Source organism: Bactrocera neohumeralis, chromosome 2 (genome assembly GCF_024586455.1).
Source record: "Bactrocera neohumeralis isolate Rockhampton chromosome 2, APGP_CSIRO_Bneo_wtdbg2-racon-allhic-juicebox.fasta_v2, whole genome shotgun sequence".
NCBI classification, from domain to species: Eukaryota; Metazoa; Arthropoda; class Insecta; order Diptera; family Tephritidae; genus Bactrocera; species Bactrocera neohumeralis.
In genome coordinates, this window is record NC_065919.1 from 49,868,344 (window position 1) to 49,891,275 (window position 22,932).

Consider the following 22,932-nt stretch of genomic DNA (forward strand, 5'->3'; position numbering starts at 1 on the left):
GCAAGGTCTAAATTGATCGAATTATGGTAGACTACGAAGTGCTAACTCATCAACCGAATTCTCCATTCTTTTTGTTTTGTGAAAACTTGAAAAAGTCACTTGACGGTCAGAAATTTAAGTCAAATGAGGAGAGTAGCGGCGCCATGAAAGCTTACTTTGTATACTGCCAGAAACCATATTTTTCAAACGAGTTAAAAAAGTTGGCGTATTGCTGAGACAAGTGTATTGTGCTAAAGGAAGAATTGGTGTTGCGAACTAAATGCAATTTTTACAAAACTTCCCACTTTTGCAGTTTAAGCATGTATCGGAGCGCCCTCTTAAGACATACATCCATACATACTTTTCACTTCAATTCCCAAAACAGCCGGTTCTACGTTACTGCATTTGACCCGGAATTTATTCAGTCAAAGGCTGTTATTTTGAAGATCTAACCACGTTTGGATGGTTAAAAAAATTATATTTTACATATTTTTTCAAGAATTCTGAACTTACTTATTTGGATTTTTCACTCCGATCTCAATGGAGTACATTGAAAAAACTGTTCTCTCGATAACCTAAAAAAGTGTGCTCCGAATTTTGAAAATCTTTTCTCATATATCATTCAATACTATGAGCTCCACGTTTTGACTGCCAGCATTTCAAAGTCTTCGCATTTACGTATTTTTTTCATTCGGTTACTTGTTACTTACCGATCCCAAAAGGGTTTCGACTTCATTTTGGCCTTGAATTCATATAAAAATTTATATAACTTTTATAAATTATTAATATTCTAAAGAAAAAAAACACTTTTTTTTTAGATTTGAGAGAGAAATAAATGTTTAAATACATATGTATATATTTAAAAATTTCGTGTAATTTTACATAACATACCAATCATATTTAATGCACAGATAAGTAATTTATTTCTAATAACATATGTTTACTCATTTTATTTGAGTTAGCTAAATTTATGTAGAATAATTTAGTACTTCATATTGAATACTAGACGGTTTCCCATATATTTTTTAAAGCAATTTTCATCGTATAATATTACATAAAATACTTAAATAATTAATATTGTAAATGTATTACACCATTGGCTTCGTACAAAACAACACACTATTTATTATATCAATGAATTTCTTCAACAAAATCAGTCCATTATAGCCACAAGCACGCAGTAGTATAACTTCATTAAATCGCTGTGCATCTCATAATTCTGAGGAAAAGTAGATTTTCGGGTTTTGTCAGAATTCAATATCGTCCCTGTCGAGGAAGTGCGCTTCGACATGTTGTTGGAATGCTTCCCACGCAATTGAACCGTCATATTTTCTGCCACACATTGGACACACACGTTCAGTGGCATCCATATTGAGTACATTTTGTACTTTGTCATAATATGCATCAACGCCTAAGAAGGTTTCTTCTTCCTCCGCTTCATTGGTGCATGACAGGTCTTCTTCTACTGCTTCGTTAGATCCGGACCATGCTTTATTGCCTTTGGACACGTTATTCTTATTTATATGCATTATTTCACTAAGACTTTCGTCAGTTTCTAGACTTTTGTCAGCCATTTCGGGTTTCTGCGATTTCTTCGCACAATCTGCGCACGGCTGCAGTGCTGTAAGTATATATAAAATGTATTAATAAATGTATGTGCTGTTACAAATCAAATTTTTGACGGTTTACCAATTCTAGTCTCGATAACAGTAAGTGCAGAATTTAGTTCCTGTTGCTGCTTGAGCGCCTCACGTTGCATTTCCTGCAACCCCTCCATACACTTTTTAGCCACAGACGTGAAGTCTGCGTCATCGATATTATTATCGTCTACATTTAAGTAGGCGAATCCCAAGTCACCATCTGCTGGTAGTACATAATCATTATCTTCGACCACGTCACATTTCTGTTCAAGCGCAACTTCCTCCATACTAAGTTCTTTACCATTCGGTATTAGCTTATGGCGTAAATTAGGATTTGGCGAATGTTGTGTAAATGTTTTGGAACGTATAAGATTTTGATTTGAACCGCTACCATTACGGGGGCTTGTTGGATTATCATCTGGCTCATTGCCGGTTGTGTAATCTGGCTCAATAGTAGCACCGCGTTGTCCGGTTTTATCTTTGGCTATTTGTGACAGCCGCGACCATAGTTTTCGATTTTCATTTGAAACCATATTGATGTGTTCGCTTAATTGTTCTTTTTGGCGATTCAACTCCTCGACCTGCACGCGCAATTGCAGCAATTCACCCGCCTCAGTATTGACACTGCCATTGCTAGTTAGTGTTGTGTTTGTTTGTTTAGCTCGGTCAGAACGTGCACGTAGTTCTTCATTATCTTCTTCCAGCTCAGTCAATCGACGTTGCAGTGCAAGGCATCTTTCCTTCATAGTTTGTAGTGCAACTCGTAGTGCATATTCAGAAGCAAGTACATTGCTAGAGTTTGGCCCTGATTCCATTGCTGCTTGTTGTTTTGTGGTGATGTTTATTTGGCTCTCGGCTTTAAATTACCATTTGTAATTGCAGATTATGATTTAAACATATATTAAAATCTAAGTAAAACATAGAATATTAAATACAATAAGAAAACAAGCTTAAGAGAATTTGAGTGTGAGACAAAATGCACTAACTGTTATTCATTTTTGACACATAGCATTGTCTTTATTTCGTTGTATCTCCCATTCGTAATAAACACCTACTAAGGTGGTTTGTCAAGCATTAGATATAAAAATATTTTATCAATGTTAAAATCATAATTAATAATATGATTCATTCTCGATTTTCAGAAGGGTCTAATAATTCCAAATTTCAAAATTTGCCTGCGAGTAATATATGTTAGATATTTCTTTAGTGAAAATAACAGAAGGGTCTTAACATTTAATATGCAAACCGGATCGGAAAACACTAAAAATTTAATAAAAGAAAACTAAAACCCTTCTTAGTTATTTTAATCTGAACGGTTACGTACAAAAAGTATAATTAGAAAGAAGAATCTTTTTAAAAGCGAAAATTTTATTGCTTTATATCGTTTTTAACAACTCTGTTAAGCTAACACAGGTAATCGACTGTGTTTAATAGGAAATGCCAAACCATGGTCAGCTGTTAGTTGTTTGTTTGTGTAACTTTTAATTTTAGTCAAATATGCTTTGCATAAATAATTTTAAACTAAATTTCTTTAAATATCGAAGAAAAATAAATGAAAGCGTTAATTTAATTCTCAGTCAAAACAGATGGAAATGTCAACAGTCACAGTCAGCACAGTTAATAAAAAACTCCAAGTTGAAAGTGTTATTTTTCGGCACCGACACATTTTCATTACCCAGTCTGCAGGCGCTACATAATAACTAGTATGCTAAAACATTAGTTTTAAAAGAATATTTGCAATAAATAGTTTTTAATAGTTATTCTAGAACAGAAAGCAACTTACTGGGCGTAGTGACATCTTTTAAAAATCCGGCAAATTGTGTTCGTACTTATGCAGAACAGAAGCAGCTGACACTTTATCGTTGGCCGGTACTTCCAGAAGATTGTCAAGGATATGATTTAGGTGTTGTAGTATCATTTGGTCATTTAATACCAGAGAAGATCATTAAATCTTTTCCAAAGTAAGTGTTTAAAAAATGATTTAAAACTGTGAATATTCCTTTTGGCTTAGTTTTGTCACTCAGAAGGCCGAAGAATATTTAAACAAAAGGTTAGGAAATAAATATATTTAGTAAAATAATACCTTTTTTAATTTTCAGTGGTATGATTAATGTACATGCCAGTTTATTACCTCGTTGGCGTGGTGCTGCGCCCATTATCTATGCTATAATGCAAGCAGATGCACATACTGGAGTGTCTATTATGAAAATTGAACCAAAACACTTCGACGTCGGTGATGTAAGTTTTTCGGCGTGGTTATTCCAGCTGATTTATATTTCAAAGATTTTTTCTCAAGGTGTTGGCGCAACGTGAAATACCAATAAGAGCAGATATTCTTATGCCGGAACTTCATACAAAACTCGCACAAGAAGGCGCTAACTTGCTGATTAATACTTTAAATAATTTCTCAAGCTGTTTGGAATCTGCAACAAAGCAAAATAATGAGCTTGTTACATTTGGTAATAATTCAATATTATGTTGAACCTTTCTATTAATGTCGAATACTGTTTTTCTATAGCACCCAAAATAACATCGGCCATTACGAATGTGAATTGGTCTCAATTGAGCGCAGAACAAGTACATCGTAGGTTTCGTGCACTTTTTGGCTTTAAGCACTTAAATACGAGATTTCAGAATAAAAACATTCAATTGATTGATGTTAAACTACCTGCTGTAAAAGAGATCCCTACTTCTTTAGCTAATGTGGAATGTGGCTCGTTTTTGTACGATCGAAATAAACGTGTGCTTACAGTCCGTTGTGCCGACAGCACACACTTGGAAATACATCAACTACGTGTCGAAGGCAAAAAAATTATGACTGCAACAGAATTTAATAACGGATTCCTGAAACAAATAAATTCCACTAAAATACTGTCGTTTACAAGTAAATAAAGTTCATTTGACTTGTTAACAAGAATTTATTACTTTAACAATTTTGACGATAATAGGTTTTTTTTATACTCTTGCAACATGTTGCTACATAGTGTATCAGTTTGCTTTTTATAAAGATGTGCGAAATTCAACCTAGATTAGAGGGTTTAACTTCCTTTGTATCTGCCGGTTGCGCTGTAGTTTTTTGCATTAGATTTTTACTGAACCAAACAGGACGTGGCTTTTCCATTTCCACTACGCGCACTTTCCGATCGTTGCTTCCGTTTTCATTTTTATCGAGCTGTTCACCTTGGTAAAGTACCACAACTTCGTGTTCAATTGGCTCCAGTCCCAACTTTTGTTCAATTTTTTCTTGCATTAATCGTGTTTCCTGCTCAACTTTTTTGTAACAGTGAGCTAGAATTAAATATTATTTATCTATTTCCTACATAATAATCAAATAGTTTTAACTTACGACATAGTACTCCCAGTTCGTGATCATGACCACATTGATTGCATGAGCGCAAGTTGGTTTTAGCAACCAACGGCTTCCAATTATATCCAGGCAAACCAAATTTTCGATTTAATCGTTTCTCAATGGTACGACGATGCTTCGGCACAGCCCACAAAATGCCATCACCTAACAGATTCTTAAGGCTAAATCTATCAGATTTCTTGTTGTCTGATGTATCCACTGGTGCATTCAATCCAACATTAGGCATGCCGACTAAAGCTAACTCCACTGTGTAAGAAAAACATGATTAAATAACCAACAATTTGTCGTATTCCAATTGTATGTACATACATGGCGGTTGGCCGCGGTGTCCGAAAAATATAAACCTTTCAAGGCGATTTAGGAAGGAATTTAGACTTTGATAGATATTTCGCGACATTTTTACTAATATTTTTATTTTGAGAAAATATACACAATTTTTCAAAGAAATTCAAGCAGTAAATGAAAAATTGAATGACAGCACAAACAGCTGTTCTGTATTTTTTTTGTTCATCGGCAACATGCATGCTGCGATTTGACAATAATGACCAAGTAGAAATCGAACCAAGTTATGAAGAATTTGCTAACAATTTGTATAATGTGAATTTTCGAGTTGACGAACGAAATACTAAATTGTATCGATTGATTAATGTCGTGTTTCTATAAATCGATTTTGCTAACTAAAAAAGAAATTGTATAATATAATTATGATCCCATTTGCAAGTTTATATCTCGTTACCAGTTCTCCCTAACTTTACATGTAGATGGCGCTCCTAAAACGTAACTACTATGGATGGCAACGTCAATCAGCTGTTCTTACAGATGTTTTGCATATTGTGAAAGTAAAATAAAAAAAACATGCAAGTTACGTCAAATCAATTTCCAATTCATTTATAAAATAGTTAAATAATCATAAAGAAAATTTAGCAAAAAGTAGTTTGTAGTGACAATGCTCAGTTGGAGCTGTTGTAAATAAAACTTAATTAATCCTTTGTGTTATTTCTAAGGTGCTTCTAAGGTTGATGGATCGAAAGCATGAGCCATGACAGTAATCTTAGCTGAATAATAACTTAATCGCTACGTGATAAGCCGGTGCAAACTGTATAAGGACAAATACTTGTTGAATGCGGCAATAGCTTCGTTCAAATTAGAGCCAGTCTTAAAATAGTTGTGTTCAAATGAAGCGCTAGAAACCCAACACGACGTGCGCGGTTTCATTGCACTACCACATATGCAGTTCCGAGTACGAAATGATTTTCTAATACACATATATTCACCACAGCGCAGCCGTAACCATCGTCAATACATAACTCAGCGAGCTAAGTGAACGAGTTTCCACTGTCGCTGCAGTCGTTTCTTAAGCTCTCTTCAAGTCTGCTTAAATACTTGGCTGCTGCCACATTGTAATAACCTGCGTAAGCCACTATCGTTGACAGCGACAACAGACACTTTGTTGGAGCTGCTGGAGTCAGACGTAAGTTATCGTCGTTCCGTGGTTGTCTTTGCCGTTTTTCAGTTACTAAATCAAATTAAATTAATATAACGTCGTTTTGATTTAACTTAACCAGCGTTGTGCGTGTCCAGTCAATTAAATATCTGTGAAAAATAAACCAGTAGTGAGTTTCCAAGTTAAATTGAAAAAAAAAATAAAATAATAATAAGCTTGGCTTAAAATCAATGAAAACAAAAGCGAGTGACATGTTTCCTCCCAAAAATATTTAAAGATATACTCGTATATATAATACTGAAGTCGATAACATATACAGGACCTATCGGGCGTTTCATAATCATACCCAAAATTTATATATTATATTAAAACAAAAAAGTGTAAATCAATGAAGCAAACAAATTTTATTTAATAAACCTCTTGACTTGACAAAGTTTATGATCAACAATAATACAAAAGTATTTAAAAACGCATACGAAAGTGTTTTCAAAAGTGCTAATTTATAATTCAAAAATCGTTGTTAATTTAACAGTTAATTTACAAAAAAAAAAATCACATAAAAATGGCCTGTTTAAGCACTTCCGGTCGTAAAGGACTTAACGTGGTCGTCGGTACACGGAACCATCAAACGCAAAAACATCTCTGCAAATTGTTTTGGCAACAAAAAATTAGCAGATCCTTTTGCTCAAACGCAGCCATTGCAGCTGCGTTACTGTGCAAAAATAATGCGAACAGCATGTCCTCGCTTTTGCCACAACGCAACTTCCACGGAGTGGGCATATTATTGCAACGTAACACGGCCATAACAACAGGACAGGATTATTTTGCCAATATGGTAAGCTGTTGTGCAAAAATTAATGATTTTGTGTATTTGCATTTAAAAAATCTGTAATGTACATATGTGTATTTCAAATTAACGGATTTTTCAAAGCTAGTAACTGCTTGGACTTCCAAAGTACATATGTATGGTTATACTCATATATTTCAAGACAGTTTTTTTCAGAAAAACATTTTATATTATCTGGTTTCCTTGTGTTTTTATCATTACGACTTTCCAATATGTCCAGGGAATTTCGTATTTACTTCTTCTCTCACAACAATGTAACGTTGTAAACTCCAATATTGTAGATCTATAAACTAATATATTTAATTGTTTTTAATTTCAACAGTTACAAGTCTCAATGTCAGCACTCATTTGCAAGAAGTCGTTAATCCATTTCGATTATTACCTTTTAGAGAGTATTGCTACCACATGCTGCCAATTTTTTGCGGTCGTTTGAAGTTTGTGATTCAAAATCCTATATAAAGTAGCATGTATCACTGCATTACGTCGACGGCGCGCATTCCCAATTGGTTTATCTAGCTGTTTTTTTGCGCCATGCTCAATTGATTCCTTCAAATGCACATGCATTTGTATATGTATCTACATTAGTAAGTTGGAGCTGTTGTTGTTGTTGTTGTTGTTGGTTTAGAGCATTTGTCATCATTATCAACGACTCGTGTGCATCAACAACATTATCATCCTTAATATTGTGTGCGATGACGTCGCTTTGCATTGCTTCCTCATCGGCAAAGTGCATTGCCTGCGGTTGGGAAGTTGTTTGCTGTGCTTACGCTGCGGTGCTGCTGCGCTGGTGCGGTAGTAACTTACAGCATTATACACACAAACAAAGTTTCCACCACCACCATCACCACACACTGTGCGCAAAAGTTGCTGCAAACGAAAGTGAAATTAATGCACTCGCTTGTTGCTTTCTGGCTTTTAAGTTGGTAACGACTATTTTTTTTCTTAATTTTACTTTGTCTTGGTTTATTTTATCGTTTGTTCATTTATTGCTGTTGGCAGTTATTTCATTCGCTTTGGCATCTTTCTTTGCCGCAAACTTCGCTTTCGTTGGCCATGATAGTTTGGCTGACGGTTGTTGTTAATTCATGCGTTTGCCTGGTGTTTTCTGGTTTGTTTGTGCATTAAGCGTAAAAGTGTGGACATGAAGTGGCGCTCTTGGTAAGAAAGTGCGCACATACATAGTATATATGTATGTACATACATCTGTATGCCAGTGTTTGCGTGTGAATGGAGCAACGAAAAGCAATGCACTGTCTGTTGTTGTCTACCAACGATCGTGTTGATGATGAAAACGGTGATAATGACGTGAGAAAAGTCGTTGGCCAAATGTGAGACAGGTGTGTTTGCGGCTTCCACTATTTTTTGTTTTTGTTTTACACACACACTTTTGAAATTGTCTAACATTTTGGTAACCGCTTCAAAATATAAAAAGTTTAAATTTGCCATAAAAATATGGTTTTTGTGCATTTATACTTTTGTTATACTAGCGGCTGTCATCCATCTTCACTTCGTTTCTCATTTTTATAATTTAAGTTCTTAAAAATAAAATGTACCATGTGCTTTCATACTCTACTTTCTGTTTTTTCACTACGCTGTCTCTTGTCAACAGCTGATTTTTGTTTTGGTGCATGGATTCTTGTTCTACTTGTTTACCATTAGGTTTGCAAACAATTGAGAGAGTGCGCCTGCCGAGAGAGCGTGTCTTAGAAAGCATGTGCGTTTGTGTGGTTGCCTGTGGTGCAATTGCACTTGTAGCTTTGTTTACATTGTTGCTAATACAGTGCTATTCAAACAGTTTGCTGCTAGCATCAAAACTTTTATGCTGCATTTTTCGTTGTTTAAGGAATACAAAGATACATAAAATTCATACGAAAAATGAAAATAATATTATAATTTTTATTTATTAAATTATTGAACAATATACACAACCTATGTATGTTAAAATAAATGTTTACAAACAGATTGGTGAAGTATTAGAGTGTATTAAAGTGATCAATATAATTGTAAAATACTTTTTTAAAAAAGTAAAGTAAAAATTTCAACTTTAAATGCAAATATCTCAAAAACTATAAGTTTCCTGCGACTAGATCTATATTCTTGATCTGGAATAACTCCTCTATCCGCCCATACCCATTTTATCCTCGAAATCCTGGGACGGTATTATAAAGTATACTCAAATTAAAACTGTATTGGACATAAACGCCGAAATAATAACATCAATAAACGCTTATACAAGTATACCAATATCAATGAAGCATTGTTAATAAATGTTGAAGCCAATAAGAAATGCAGCAATAAACTCAAAAGCGCTTTCATAACACTCCCATATATATGTACATATATCGCTCATTTGCTGCAAGACCGGCATAAGTCAAAAAAATCGATTTGCCAGAAAACGCGTTAAAAGTTTTCAACTGACTCCAACCTTACACGGAAGACAGGAATCATATTCTCTTCTCAAGCGGAGCATATAAGAGGTATTCATATGAATTTTTCACTCAACATGAAGTATGATATAACGAACAATTCTGCATCCTTAACTCAAAAATCACGTTTTTTGAGTTATGACGACGTTGCAGCAAATGAGCGATATGTATGCTGAGGGTGGTGCCAATATACAAACATACTTACATATGTATGTATGTACATACAGTAAATGCCTACAAATGTATTTGTATGAAATTTTTGTACAGCGTGTTGTGGGTCTGGCAGGTGAACGCGCGCAGGCGCATACAAATTGGCGGATCTCACAGCAATTGATGAATTTTTACTTTCAAAGAATGAGACCTTCATATTTGTATGTATGCATGTGTCTTAATGTATACAAATATATATTTACAAACACTCCTCGCATGCATCTTAAAACAGAAAAGAAATTTCAGTTATCAAACTAAATTCGTCTATAAAAAAATTAAAAATCAAATAACAAAAGCGTATGTATATAAGCGCAAATAGAAAGCGTTGACTGCACAAAAACAACAAATTTGGTTATTTGCTCGCTGCCAATAAAAGAACGATGTAACTTAAAAGACAGTCAGCCGTTAGCAAATTGAATAGTTTTGTCATCCAAAGCAATGAATCAGCGGCCTTCAATGCCGGAACCTTGATGCAACTACTATTTCTCCACACTTTACCAAATTGATTTCTCTAATCGCAGTAGTGCGTTAAGTGCCACAAAAATCCATTAATGCTGAGCTGCTTTGAGCGGAAAAATAAAATATTTTTATTTTTATTTACTAATTTTTAACTTGGTTTGGCTTACAATTTGCTTTTTTAATTTACTTTTTTAATATAATTTTTTTTTTTTAATATATATTTTTAATCCGAATAATTTGTTCATATCGGACCACTATAGCATAAATGTATGTATGTAGCTGCCATACAAATGGACTGATCAAAATCAATTTCTGGTATCAAAACTTTTGTATTTGTGAAGGGTATCCTAGCTCGGCGCAAGCGAAGTTAATGTTTTTTGTTTTTATATATTTTTTGGAATATTTGTGCCGATTTCTTTGCCATCTTCTTTCCATAGCTTTCGATTTCGTCTAACGTTCAGCTCACTTATTGGTTGCGCCCACTAAAGGTTGGCAAAAATGTGAAAAATATATATGTATGTAAGTCAGTCTGGAAAGTAAAAAACAAAAAAATAAAAGCAACAATAACTAAAATTAGTTCATATTAACAATTATGTGTGAATTGAATTCCTCAACGATTTGTATGCTTATAGTGCCAGCTACTGCGCTTGTATGTATTTATGTATGCTTGTGATCTATTTGCGTTTTCTAACTGCTTTTGCTGCTGTTTCCATAGCGTTTCTGTAAAAAAACGCTTCTCCAAACATTTGGCTGTACATTTTTAATGCGTCTTTCTAGGCACGATGGGGCCAAACTCTCTATTGCACACATTTAAACACATGCATATGTATGCGTAAGTAAGTATATATGCATATATAAACATAAGACATGCCTTTGCGCTGAGTATTTATGCGTTTGATTTATTAAAAAAATGAAAGTGCTTCGCTGTTGTGTTAACTGCGCATGCGTACGTGTATGTGTGTTGCCTTTTTCTATTAAATATTTCTTACAAGCAACTTTTGTGTCGCTGACTGCTGGTTATTGTGACCGACATTGCAAGACACGCATTTTTATTTAGATGTACTTATGTATGTATGTATATGTATTGCTGTGCGCATGTGTAACTTGTGGTTGACATCATTTATATTATAAATTCAAATTATTTTTTTTTGCTGTACGCTTTTAGGTGTTAACACTTCATTACATACATATGTATTTGAGCTTAGGTGTATGTGTGTGTATACTATTTGCTTGCAGCGGAGTTCACTGAGGTGTCCATATCATCATCAGTTAGTGAAGTTGTCAAGTTGTAATCTACATATGTATATGTGTATATGTTGCTATTGTTGTTGTTCTTGCAAATCATTTAGTTCAAATGTTAATAGTGTTTACAGTTGCCCGACAGCTGTGGCATCATAATATAACATTTTAGTGGATATATGCATATTTGATTCTCATTTTAATATATGCAAATGCATTGCATATAGTTCACTTATGTACATACATAAATAAACTGCAAACATACATATGTATGTAAGTATTACAACATTTTCGAACTCCATGAACTGTGTGGTTATTTTAATGAGTTGTTCATGGCTTCAATTACAACACTTTGTCGAACTAATAATTTGTCTATGTACATATGTATGTATATATGTATGAAGTTAATTAGATAATTATTTGGGTGTTAAAATACAATTTATTGCACAAAATTGAAATTTATTTTGGCTAGTATTGTTGCCCTTTTTAGTTCTTATAAATATCTCAATTTTAGAACATTATTGGTTAGGTGTTATTGCCATTTTTATACCCTCAATAGGATATATTAAGGTTGTCACGAAGTTTGTAACACCCAGAAGGAAACGTCTGTCTAGTTCGATCTCGATTTAAAATTTTTCACACGGTCTTTTCTTCACAAAAACTGCTCATCCTGCTGCCGATATTGGACAGTTATTACTAAGTATAGTTGCCATATAAATTGAACGTTCAAAATTAAGGCCTTGCATCGAAAACTTTTTTATTTAATAAGATATCTTCACCTAATTCGGCATAGATTATTGTTCAAAGCAGCACTACAATATCCGAAGAAATTGTTCAGATCGGATCACTTTAGCTTCTGCCCTATAAACTGGCCGAGCAAAATCAAGTGCTTGTATGGAAAACTTCTTCATTTGTCAAGGTATTTTCACAAAATTTGGCATGTGTTTCTGTTCAAGAAAACGCTACAATCTTCGAACATATTTTTTAATTCATACTATTTCATATTGCTGTCATACGAAATGACCAATCAAAATTAAGTCCGTGTATGGAAAACTTTTTTTTTATAGCTTCGATGTAAGAGAAGTTAAAGTTTTTATTTTTTAATTATATGTGATATTACTAAGTCGATATAGTATAGGTTTCTCGATTATATTTGCAAGCATCAGCTGTGCTGTTTCGAAGCAACGTTCAGTAAAAGACCTATTGTTTGAACACACTACAATATAAGGGTAGGCAAAATTCAATAGCAATTATAAAAATGAAATCCGTAAACGCTCAAATATTATAACATAACAAGCGTTGTTTGATATTCACTAAAAACTACAAATAACTTTTCCACTTTAACACATTTCCACTGAATGCAATTAACTCCAACGAAAAAGCTGAAATTGCACCGACAAATTGTTTTACTTAAGATTGTTACTTGAGAAATGAATAATGTGGCTAAAAACTAATAAAATAGAATTTGATTAATTTATATTTCTATTTATCAGCTGATGCATGACAAGTTGGTCTCTTTCCAACACATCGTTCAGTTGACATGCAACAGTTTAAGAGCCAACGTAAACTATTGTTTGGGAAATCATAAATATAATGCTGGTTTCCTCCAAAAAAATTTAATTTTTTGTAAAAAAAAAATGAAATTTCCGACAACTTTCAACTTTCACACGAATATCAATGCAACATACATTTAACATAGTGTGAATCCATCAAAAATGTAATAGAAATGTCTGTAAACAATAAACATAATGATAGCTCAAGTGATATTAAATTATAATCGACATTTCAAGGCGAACACCGCGCACTTTGCAAAACTCAACACATTTCAGCTGTAATTGATCTGAAAAACAAACAAATAAGTGATAATAAAAGCTGTAATCTTCAGCGAATGCCTGAAAAAAATTTGTGGTTTGAGTATGCTCCAATGGGTGTAATCGTGCAGTAATTGCGGAGCCTCAAGTGTGCAAAAGATTAGACGTCAAGTGTGAATCACATTGCAGAGTAACGGCTTGAAGAAATGCAAACACAAGTTCATCCATATTTGCAAACGATCGCGTACAATTGGAATGAAAAGTGAGCTAAAAGCCTGCCGCAGACACGAAAACAGTTTACAGGTGTCAAAAGCCAGCTGTGAAGTAGGCCTCGATGAGCTGAGTGTGCACGTATGCTATGGAATGCGATGGGAATTCGGTTAAAATTGTATTGATGCTCGAAAGTTTGCGAATTCGAACGCATACAATAAACATAAATTATATATAAATATATAGACACCGTATCTCTTTGTGGCTTTAACTGAAATGCCTATGAATGAGTGTAATGATTTGCATTATCTCGGGATCAAGCTACTTTATTGAAATTTGAAACTGGCATGAGTTTGATATGTATGTATAAATGTGTGTACATAACTGTATATAGTGCATGTATGTATGTATGTTAGCTTTTGGCCATAGAGTTCAAGTGGACACCGCCAAAATTGAAGCAAAAATAACAACAAATTATAACAACATAAATAAAGCCAGCAAAAAAGTCAACAACAACAATGCTATAATACAAACACTTGTATGCAACATAGTGCGGCATAATCCGTAAAAGTCTACAATTAGTTGCTGATAGCGTTTGCAATTGGCAATGAACGGAATGACGAGTGCTTGGAACGTGTAGTCATTTTTATGTTTGCACCATTTATGTACATACATATGTACATAATATAAGTATATAAATGTGTACACATGTGCAAATCACGTCTGTGTTCGTATATATGTACATATGTATATGTATGTATGTAAAAATTCGCGAATGTTATTGAGCTTTTTAGTGCCCAGTTGTGTTGGCAAGGTTGTGCATGTGTGTAATTACTGTTTGGCCGAAATAAAATTATATTGTAACTGTGATATTTACAAGTACCTGAGATGATTTAAAACTTTTTGAAAGTGCCGAAAACGTTGCTTGGTGCTTCGGTTGCTAGCTCGTAAATTAAAAAAAAATTAATGCCTAAAAATATAAGAAATTTAAAAAACTGAAAAACAAATCCAAAAATAATATAAAATATTGGAATTAAAAAAAAGAAATAAAATTACAAAAAAATATCATTCCAAAAAAAAGAAAAATAAATAAAATTACAAAAAATAAATAAAAAATAACTAAAAAAATAAATAAAAAATAAAATAACAAAAAAATAAAATTACAAAAAATAAAAATAAAAAATAGAAATAAAATTACTAAAAAATAAATAAAAAATAACTAAAAAAATTAAAAAAAGCTAAAAAATAAATAAATTAATTAAGGATAGTTTAAATAAAAACTTTTGAATTAAAAAAAAAAATTAAATGAATGACGTATGAAATATCAAAAAATTAAATTTTTAATTAAAAAAATTTAGAAAAAGTTTAAAAAATAATTGAATAAAAAAATTAAAACAACATTAGAAAGTTAAAATACTAAAATTAGCGTAGAATAAACAAATTAAAGTCATTTAAAAATATAAAATAAATCAAATTCGATCCCATTGCGCATGCATAAACACAATAATCAAAAATAAAAAGAAAAAATTAAAAAAAAAATTTATATATAAAATAAATATACGTATGTACAAAAAAATATAAAAAAAAAAAAAAAAGTAAGATAAAAAAATAAACTTAAAAAAAAATAAAAGAATTAGCAATAATTTTTTTAATTAAACTAAAGCAAGAAAGAGCTAAAATTAAAAAATATTAGTAAAAACATAAGTTAAAAAAAAATGTTGAAAATTAAAACAAAAAGTTAGCGGTGACAAAAACCACTTGGAAGTACTAAAAAATATTAAAGAAAAAAATCAAATTCGATTCCATTGCGCACGCATAAACACAATAAACAAAAAGTAAAAAGAAAAAATTAAAAAAAAGATTATTAAAAAAAATATTAAAAAAATAAAAAAGTTTAAAAAACAAAAAGTAAACTTAAAAAAAAATAAAAGAATTACGCAATAAAACAATTAATTTTTTTAATTAAACTAAAATAAACCAAGCAAGAAAGAGCTAAAATTAAAAAATATTAGTAAAAACATAAGTTAAAAAAAAATGTTGAAAATTCAAACAAAAAAGTTAGCGGTGAAAAAAAAACCACTTGGAAGTCCTAAAAAAATGTTAAAGCAAAAATCATATTCGATTCCATTGCGCATGCATAAATGCGCTCATTGCACACTTTCCTTAACTGCATTATTAATAAATTAAATTCAATTGTGGGTTTCAGGCTTTTTTACAGTAGCTAAACGTGACGCGCTTTTCTGAATATCAAATCGAACCGGAACCGCTGCACACCATTTTCGACACCACAATCACTCATACACACACACATACACACAATCTGGCATATAACTCAATTTAAATAACTATACAATAAACCAACGCTGTCCAGTCTCAAGTATTTGAAAAAGTTTATACACACCTTTGCCATTTTGTATGTGCTTGTGTGTGTGTGTGTCTTTCTCATTTCTTCGCCGGTTGCTGACTGCTGCTTTCACGCTACTCCACTGCGCTACAGCAGCACGTCAGTGCCGAGTGCCAAAGAAAAAGCGAAAAATTAATAAAAAATAAATATTGAAGCACACACAAGCATACAAACAAACAAAACAGCTAGAAACGCTAACAGTGCTGGCGCACAACGCGCACAGTACGACGCATGCACGGCGCATTACAATTAGCGCCGAATAAAGTCAACTTCATGCTGATTTTGTTGGCCGCAGTCGCTGGCCAAAGCTCCCGCCACTTGCCACTTTCATTCTGATATCACGCGCTTGTTGGTATTTTTCGGAAGACTTTCGGCTGCCAAAAAATCAATCCAAAGCGTGTTTACATACGACACCGCATGCAGATGCCACTAAATGTCAGTTAGGCAAATATCTAACTGGCCTCGCAGCGCGTTGACGGCGCTGTCCGCGTTGGTGGCGTTGTCGTCGCGCTCGATTCGCAGCGCTTGGCACAAAGCGCGAAGCTCTCACTCATTGATTGAAATTTACACACACAAAAAAGAAGAAGAAGAAATGCATGCTAAGCTGTGGTCTTCCTATCACACCTCACCACTTGACCACACAAGCCGCGCCAAACTCAGCCAGCACTGCCCTGCGCAGCTCTGATCGTCGCTACTCACCACTCCTCAGTTCGCTTGGCAGCCAAGCTAGCGCGCCGCACCGCTCTTGGCTTCGTCTTTATCAGCACGCTAGCGACATGGCCAGCGACATTGGCTGCGTCCACAATTTACACCAGCATACCACGAATGTGGATGAGTCTTACTTTCCCTTTTTGCTGACATAACAATCGAACGCTATTTCATTTTAGCTTTTTTCTCCGTCATTGCTGTTGTTGTTTTACTACATTATAACGCTCTTGCTGCCATTGATGACTCGCTGCTGGCATTTGTGGCTTCTTAACTGTAACTATTTTTTAAACTTTTGTTTAAATAAAATTTTCTTTGCTTTTTCGTGTCAGTTTTTGGTGTTTTACGTCAAGCCGCTGTCCAACTGTCGCTTGCGTGTAAGTAGAAGAAATCGGCACGTAAATACCGTTGCGCACATATTTTTGGCACGTTTGGCAATTTGAATTTCAATTTGGCTTCGAACGCGCCAAAAATCCACTTGATTTTCGAAAATTATTATTATTTTAGTTTTTTTTTTACCCTGTATTCGTACTCATTCATGCAAACTGCATACTGACATTAAATATATAATTATTTACCTGCATGTGCATGTGTGTATGTGGGTATGCCTCCAAATCACTTTAATCGCTTTAATTTAATTATGTATGCATGTGGTTGCGCATTTCAACATTTCCAAAAACCAAAAAGTATTCAAACCAATATATACTTTACATACTTACATATGTACATAATTGTTAATGTAATTAATCTGAAAAGTATTTATATATGTACTTACTATATCGACTACCTATTATATGCAATTGTTTTTGTAATAACGGTTTCTGTCGTGAATTGTCGTTAATCATGCTTTTAATTGAGTTAAATTGTTTGCATTTTTCTTTATTGAAAATTAATTTTTTTTTAATGATTTACCAGCGGTATTCAGAAGAGAGTGTTAAGTGGATTATAAAGGGAGATCCACTCGAGGTTATCTACGTTTTTAAAGGTAAAAACAGAAACTTCAAATTTAATGGGAAATGTTTATTAGCATTCAAAAGAACATTTTCAAAACGTTGGCCGTAGTTACGTCTCCGTTGGTCCATCTGTTGAGTCCATTGTTCGATTACTCGTTCGAGCATTCCGTCTAGTGATGACACGCGTGATATTTGCTCCAAGGCATGAATCGAAGCGGCATTGTCCGCATAAACTTTACACTATATATATCTGCACAAGAAAAAGTTTAACAGTGTGATATCACACGATTTTGGTGGCCAATCGACTGATACAAAACGTGAAATTATCTGTTCACCGAAGTGTTCCCTCAATAAATCCGTTGATTGATGCGATGTGTGGGAAGTGGCGCCGTCTTGTTGAAATCAAATGTCGCCGAGATCATGAGCTTTAATTTCAGGTATGAAGTAGTCAGTTATCAAGGTACGATAACGGTCGCCATTGACGGTTACGTTCTCACCGGCATCATTTTTGAAGAAATATGGAGCGATGATTCCACCGGCCCAAATACATTATAACAATTTTGCTTGTTTACATACCCACTGAGCCAGAAATGAGCTTTATCGTTGAAAAAATTTTGACTCGAAAACGTCGGATCTTCTTGGAACTTTTCAAGAGCGATTAAAGCGAAGCAATGCCGCTTTGGAGGGTCATAAGCTGTATTTTGTATGCACTTTCAATTTAAGATTTCGACGTAAAATGCGCCAAGTCGTTCCTTACTTCAGTCCGAGTTACTGCGAACGACGCCGAATCGATTCTGCACTGTCTTCGTGTACACTCTCAGCTATATTTTGTTCACTGCGTATTGGACGTGGTCTATTCGTTCGAACATTTTCCAATAATGGACGCTGGGTCTCAAGATGGGTGATGGTGTTGCGAATAGTGCGCTCACTAAGCCGATTATGTTGACTACAAGTTGTACGAAGCGCGCGAAATACATTCGTAACAGAACGTGAATTTTCGTAAAAGAAGTTGAACAATTTGTCCTTCCATGATGAAATGTCAAACAATACTGAACAAAAATAAAATGACAGCTTGACACTACTCACGCGTGATCTGTCAAAATATGGCTAATTAAAAAGATAATTCTACTTGGATCAACTGGATCAACTGGTTTTTGGTTCCGCAAAAAGGCTATTGGATCGAACTTTTTATCTTTAATTACTTTTTAGAATACCTCTCTTTAACTCACGTATCATAACCGATTTGTAAGGCACTGTTCAGATTCTATAATATTATGGTTACTGAATTCGACTGTCTAGAGGTTGCTATCTCCATTTATCTTCTTAGCTGAAATCGGAACATAAAAACAAAACAACGGAATCCATTTCATTCGCATAGCTTAAACTTTCAGATGCTAATATTCACTGGGTAGATTTTCTCTTCCATTTGTGTTTCTTATTTTCATCAACAGAGTCAGGCTTTTGTAAATACCAAGTCGCCTCAGAACAGCTGATGGTTTTCACAACAAATCTTTGCATTGATAAATATGTTCGATTATTAGAAACTTAGATGGATACTGTAGTCGCATAAGTACTGAATCTCAATCAGCGCTCGAGAGATCCTAAAGTCCAGCGTTAGAACGTAAGAAGACAATGGAGAACCGACTCGCTTCTAATTGCATGAAATTGGTTCATCGGCTTTACAGCGATTCTAGCGATTCCATTGTGACCGGACACAAAAACAAGTCTAATACGGGAGCAGCTTGTTGCTATTGCTAATAAGATCATGCACTTGACTCGCTTTAAGCACACAATCAGCGGACTCAAAACCAGTGTAGCTGCAATCGAAGTGAATGCACAACTCTCCGAAAGCAGGTGCACTTTAGGAGCAGTACATCTTTGGCAACCACCACATTGTTGGCAACCACGTTCGCTTGTGTGACGCTACAGTGGAGTGGTAGCCTGAAGCTAGAGTTCATGGAGCGCACCCGACTGAATATGTCGATAGTAACTTTTACATAAATGAGATCAAAACATGAAATTGTCAACCATTAAACCTCAGACATTTGCTTAGATAATTTTGAAAATCTCAATCTTATAAGATAAAAATGTTTCAATTTGGAAGTACGGAAAGTTTATATGTATTCAATTAAAAATCAATAAAATAAAATGTTAATATTTTACGATAGAATAATTTTTGGTCAATAACAAACCTTTAAGTGATAAACACATTTCTGTCCATTGCATTTAGTTACATAACCTAACTCTTCTCATATAACCTAAATTCAATCAACACATTATATCACTAACAAGTTTTTGGTTTGATGGCTTTGTAAATGCCAACTTTATGACCTTATTTAGGATGAAAATGTGAACTTGAATTTGCCGCCATAAAAATGCAGACTTCCAATCAAATTACAGCTCTTCATTAAATACACTCAAATGGAAGTTTTATATATGTATGTATGTACATATGTATATCAAATATAGCACATGGCATATTGATTTCGCTTTCAAATATTTAATGCGATCCGCTAAAGCATCAACACACCCAAGTTTACAAAATTTATTTGCATAATATTTAGTGTGTATAAATTTAAATTCACAAAATTCTCTCTTATCGAGATCTTGAGTAGCAACTTTAACTGCTACGGCTTGTGCCTATGCACACAGTACATATTTACATACATTTATGTATATTTTATTAGTTAGCCAAGTTATAGTGAAGCTAGTTTCTATGTAAATATTTGGACTTAATCACATACCATGGCAGCTGAATTCTGAATTTTTGGCGGTTTTTTAAGTCAATAAGGGTGTGTATCCTATGATGTTTGTGGTGTTGTGAAGTGTTTATTAATCCCGAAATTTCGGGATTACAAAATTAATATTTCGGTATCCCGAAATTTATTACTAAACTAAAATTGTGGTGTAGTGAAATGCTTAACAGTCCCGAAATTTCGGGATTACAAAATTAATATTTCGTGATCCCGAAATTTATTACTAAAATTAAATTGTGGTGTAATGAAGTGTTTAATAGTCCCGAAATTTCGGGATTACAAAATTAATATTTCGTGATCCCGAAATTTATTGCTAAAATTAAATTGTGGTGTAGTCCCGAATTTCGGGATTACAAAACAAATATTTCGCGATCCCGAAATTTATTACTAAAATTAAATTGTGGTGTAAGAAACTGTTTAATAGTCCCGAAATTTCGGGATTAAAAAATATTAATTTTAAAATTACAAATATTAATTTTTTAATCCCGAAATTTTTTATTAAAGTTTTATGTATGTATGCATGTATGTAAATGTGAATATTTTTGCAAATTGGAAGGAATCAAATTAAAAATGAAAGCTCTTTTTTCTGCCTCGAATGCCTAAATCTCATCTCCTCTTGCATTGTTTTTGTATTTGCACGTGTTTGAAATTGCAGACGAGCGAAATATTAAACCTAACAGCGACTAATTTTTTTCATAATTTCTCTGTTTTATACTTGTTTGTTGCTTTTTTTGCTGGCGCTTGTGGCATGCGCTACCGCTGCGCCCCATGTCTGTTGCAAAACAAACAAACCCAATACATTATTCACATCGAAAATCGATTGATTTGTAGTCGAAAAACGTCGTGTCACGCTGTTATTATTGTTCCTCTGCCAAAAGCGAAAATAATCAAAAGAAAGAGTGGTGAAAAAGATAGCTAAGCCAAATTTTGGATATCCAAGCGTAAGGTGCAACAACAACAACATGGCAAAACACAAGCTGCAATCTGCAATTAAAAAGCCATTTACAAACGTAATAACACGTGTACATACTTACGTGTTTGCGCGTGCCCGAATTTACATTTATTTACAGCAGCAATATTTTTTTTTCGATGACAAGTATTGGTGTTGCATACATACATATGTACATAGTATATAATTTTGGACAGCATTTATATTTGTAAATGGAATAATTACCATTAAAGAAAAAAGTTTTATACATATTTTTAATTCTTCGGTTTTATGTAATTTTTATTATTAAAATTTTTTGTTTTATTAAATTTCTTTAATTTTTTTAATTTTTAAAATTTTTTATTTAAAGTTTTTTTATTTAAATTTTTTTATAATTTTTGTTTTTATATTTTTTTTTTATTTTGTTAATTAATAAAAAAAATTTATAAAAAATATTATAAAAAAGTAATTAAAAAAAAATGTGTAAAAACAATTAAATAAAAAACTTTATATAAAAAAATATTTAAAAATTATCAAAATTTAAAAAAAATTAATACAAAAAATTTAAATAAAAAGAGTTAAAATTTTGTTGTTTTATTAAATTTCTTTAATTTATTTAATTTTTAAAATTTTTTATTTAAAGTTTTTTTATTTAAATTTTTTTATAATTTTTGTTTTTATATTTTTTTTTTTATTTTGTTAATTAATAAAATAATAAATAATAAAAATTTATAAAAAATATTATAAAAAAGTAAACAAAATTTAAAAAAAAAATGTGTAAAAACAATTAAAAAAAAAACTTTATATAAAAAAAAATCAAAAATTATCAAAATTTAAAAAAAATTAATACAAAAAATTTAAAGAAAAAGAGTTAAAAATATACATATCTATTTCAAAATTAAAAACAAAATGAAATTATTACATTTTTAATATAAATATTTTTTTTTTTAATTTTTTTATAAATATACATATATATTTTTTATTTTTTTGTCTCCTTTACTTTCGTCATTTCTTAATTTTCGTTTGTCTTTGCCTATAAATTTGCGTAATACTTACCGGTTGCTTTGCCAATCTAACGGTATGCGGAAGATTTTTTCAAAGCAGTGGCGGGCGAATGAAGAGTAAACATTGATTATCGATAATAGAAAAAACAATTAAAAATCGGAGCATAAAAATGTTGTAATGCCTGCTGGCCAACTTAATTGTGTGGGTGGTTCCATATTTTTGCTTGCTGATCACATGTCTGCACGCAACGACCACGGCACGCATCGGTTATGAAATCGGTGAAACAATTAAGTCTTTGGTACACTCTTATATTGCGTAGTTGGTAATGCAATTCTATAGCAGATGCACTGACAACTTGAAAATTAATGCATTACTCGAAATTACAATGTTTTCATATACAAATTTGAAAGTTTTTATCAGTACTAGTAGTAAACAGTCTCAGCAAATTAGACTCGAAAAAAAAATTTTACATATTTTGCTACAAATCTTTATAAACGATTTCAAAATAAGCGCCTAAGCCAAAACAAGCATGTCAACTTTTAATCTAAT

The 22,932-nt window shown here is 32.9% G+C and overlaps 4 protein-coding genes across 4 annotated transcripts in view; 2 read left to right on the forward strand and 2 right to left on the reverse strand.

Moving 5' to 3' along the window:
- Nucleotides 1–817: 817 nt before the first annotated feature.
- On the reverse strand, nucleotides 818–2,607 carry LOC126750971 (protein spindle-F). Its single transcript, XM_050460850.1, has 2 exons — nucleotides 1,669–2,607; nucleotides 818–1,600 (listed from the first exon to the last, which is right to left on the reverse strand). The coding sequence occupies exons 1-2, from the start codon at nucleotides 2,432–2,434 to the stop codon at nucleotides 1,227–1,229; spliced, it is 1,140 nt and encodes a 379-aa protein (XP_050316807.1). The 5' UTR covers nucleotides 2,435–2,607; the 3' UTR covers nucleotides 818–1,226.
- Nucleotides 2,608–2,963: 356 nt separating this feature from the next.
- On the forward strand, nucleotides 2,964–4,536 carry LOC126750973 (methionyl-tRNA formyltransferase, mitochondrial). Its single transcript, XM_050460854.1, has 5 exons — nucleotides 2,964–3,322; nucleotides 3,377–3,580; nucleotides 3,719–3,857; nucleotides 3,916–4,078; nucleotides 4,138–4,536. The coding sequence occupies exons 1-5, from the start codon at nucleotides 3,117–3,119 to the stop codon at nucleotides 4,509–4,511; spliced, it is 1,086 nt and encodes a 361-aa protein (XP_050316811.1). The 5' UTR covers nucleotides 2,964–3,116; the 3' UTR covers nucleotides 4,512–4,536.
- LOC126750995 (39S ribosomal protein L32, mitochondrial) lies at nucleotides 4,518–5,473 on the reverse strand. The gene is made up of 3 exons (XM_050460884.1): nucleotides 5,296–5,473; nucleotides 4,966–5,232; nucleotides 4,518–4,907 (listed from the first exon to the last, which is right to left on the reverse strand). Exons 1-3 carry the CDS (start codon nucleotides 5,381–5,383, stop codon nucleotides 4,639–4,641), a joined length of 624 nt encoding a protein of 207 aa, XP_050316841.1. The 5' UTR covers nucleotides 5,384–5,473; the 3' UTR covers nucleotides 4,518–4,638.
- A 361-nt stretch (nucleotides 5,474–5,834) lies between these two features.
- The window catches only part of LOC126750963 (all trans-polyprenyl-diphosphate synthase PDSS1), an 85,670-nt gene continuing 68,572 nt past the window's right edge, over nucleotides 5,835–22,932 (forward strand). Inside the window, exon 1 of the mRNA XM_050460832.1 lies at nucleotides 5,835–7,265. Within this exon, the coding sequence (XP_050316789.1) occupies nucleotides 6,993–7,265 (273 nt within the window). The 5' untranslated portion in view covers nucleotides 5,835–6,992. The remainder of the gene's footprint in view (nucleotides 7,266–22,932) is intronic.

Excerpts from the sequence above, each read along its gene's own strand:
- LOC126750973 (XM_050460854.1), top strand. The coding sequence starts at position 3,117 with ATGCTTTGCATAAATAATTTTAAACTAAATTTCTTTAAATATCGAAGA. Across the intron at positions 3,323-3,376 it reads CAGGCGCTACATAATAACTA|TTATTCTAGAACAGAAAGCA; the intron begins GTATGCTAAAAC and ends AGTTTTTAATAG. Across the intron at positions 4,079-4,137 it reads TAATGAGCTTGTTACATTTG|CACCCAAAATAACATCGGCC; the intron begins GTAATAATTCAA and ends GTTTTTCTATAG.
- LOC126750995 (XM_050460884.1), bottom strand. The coding sequence starts at position 5,383 with ATGTCGCGAAATATCTATCAAAGTCTAAATTCCTTCCTAAATCGCCTT. Across the intron at positions 5,233-5,295 it reads ACACCGCGGCCAACCGCCAT|TGGAGTTAGCTTTAGTCGGC; the intron begins GTATGTACATAC and ends TTTCTTACACAG. Across the intron at positions 4,908-4,965 it reads CGAACTGGGAGTACTATGTC|CTCACTGTTACAAAAAAGTT; the intron begins GTAAGTTAAAAC and ends ATTTAATTCTAG.
- LOC126750971 (XM_050460850.1), bottom strand. The coding sequence starts at position 2,434 with ATGGAATCAGGGCCAAACTCTAGCAATGTACTTGCTTCTGAATATGCA. Across the intron at positions 1,601-1,668 it reads TGTTATCGAGACTAGAATTG|CACTGCAGCCGTGCGCAGAT; the intron begins GTAAACCGTCAA and ends ATATACTTACAG.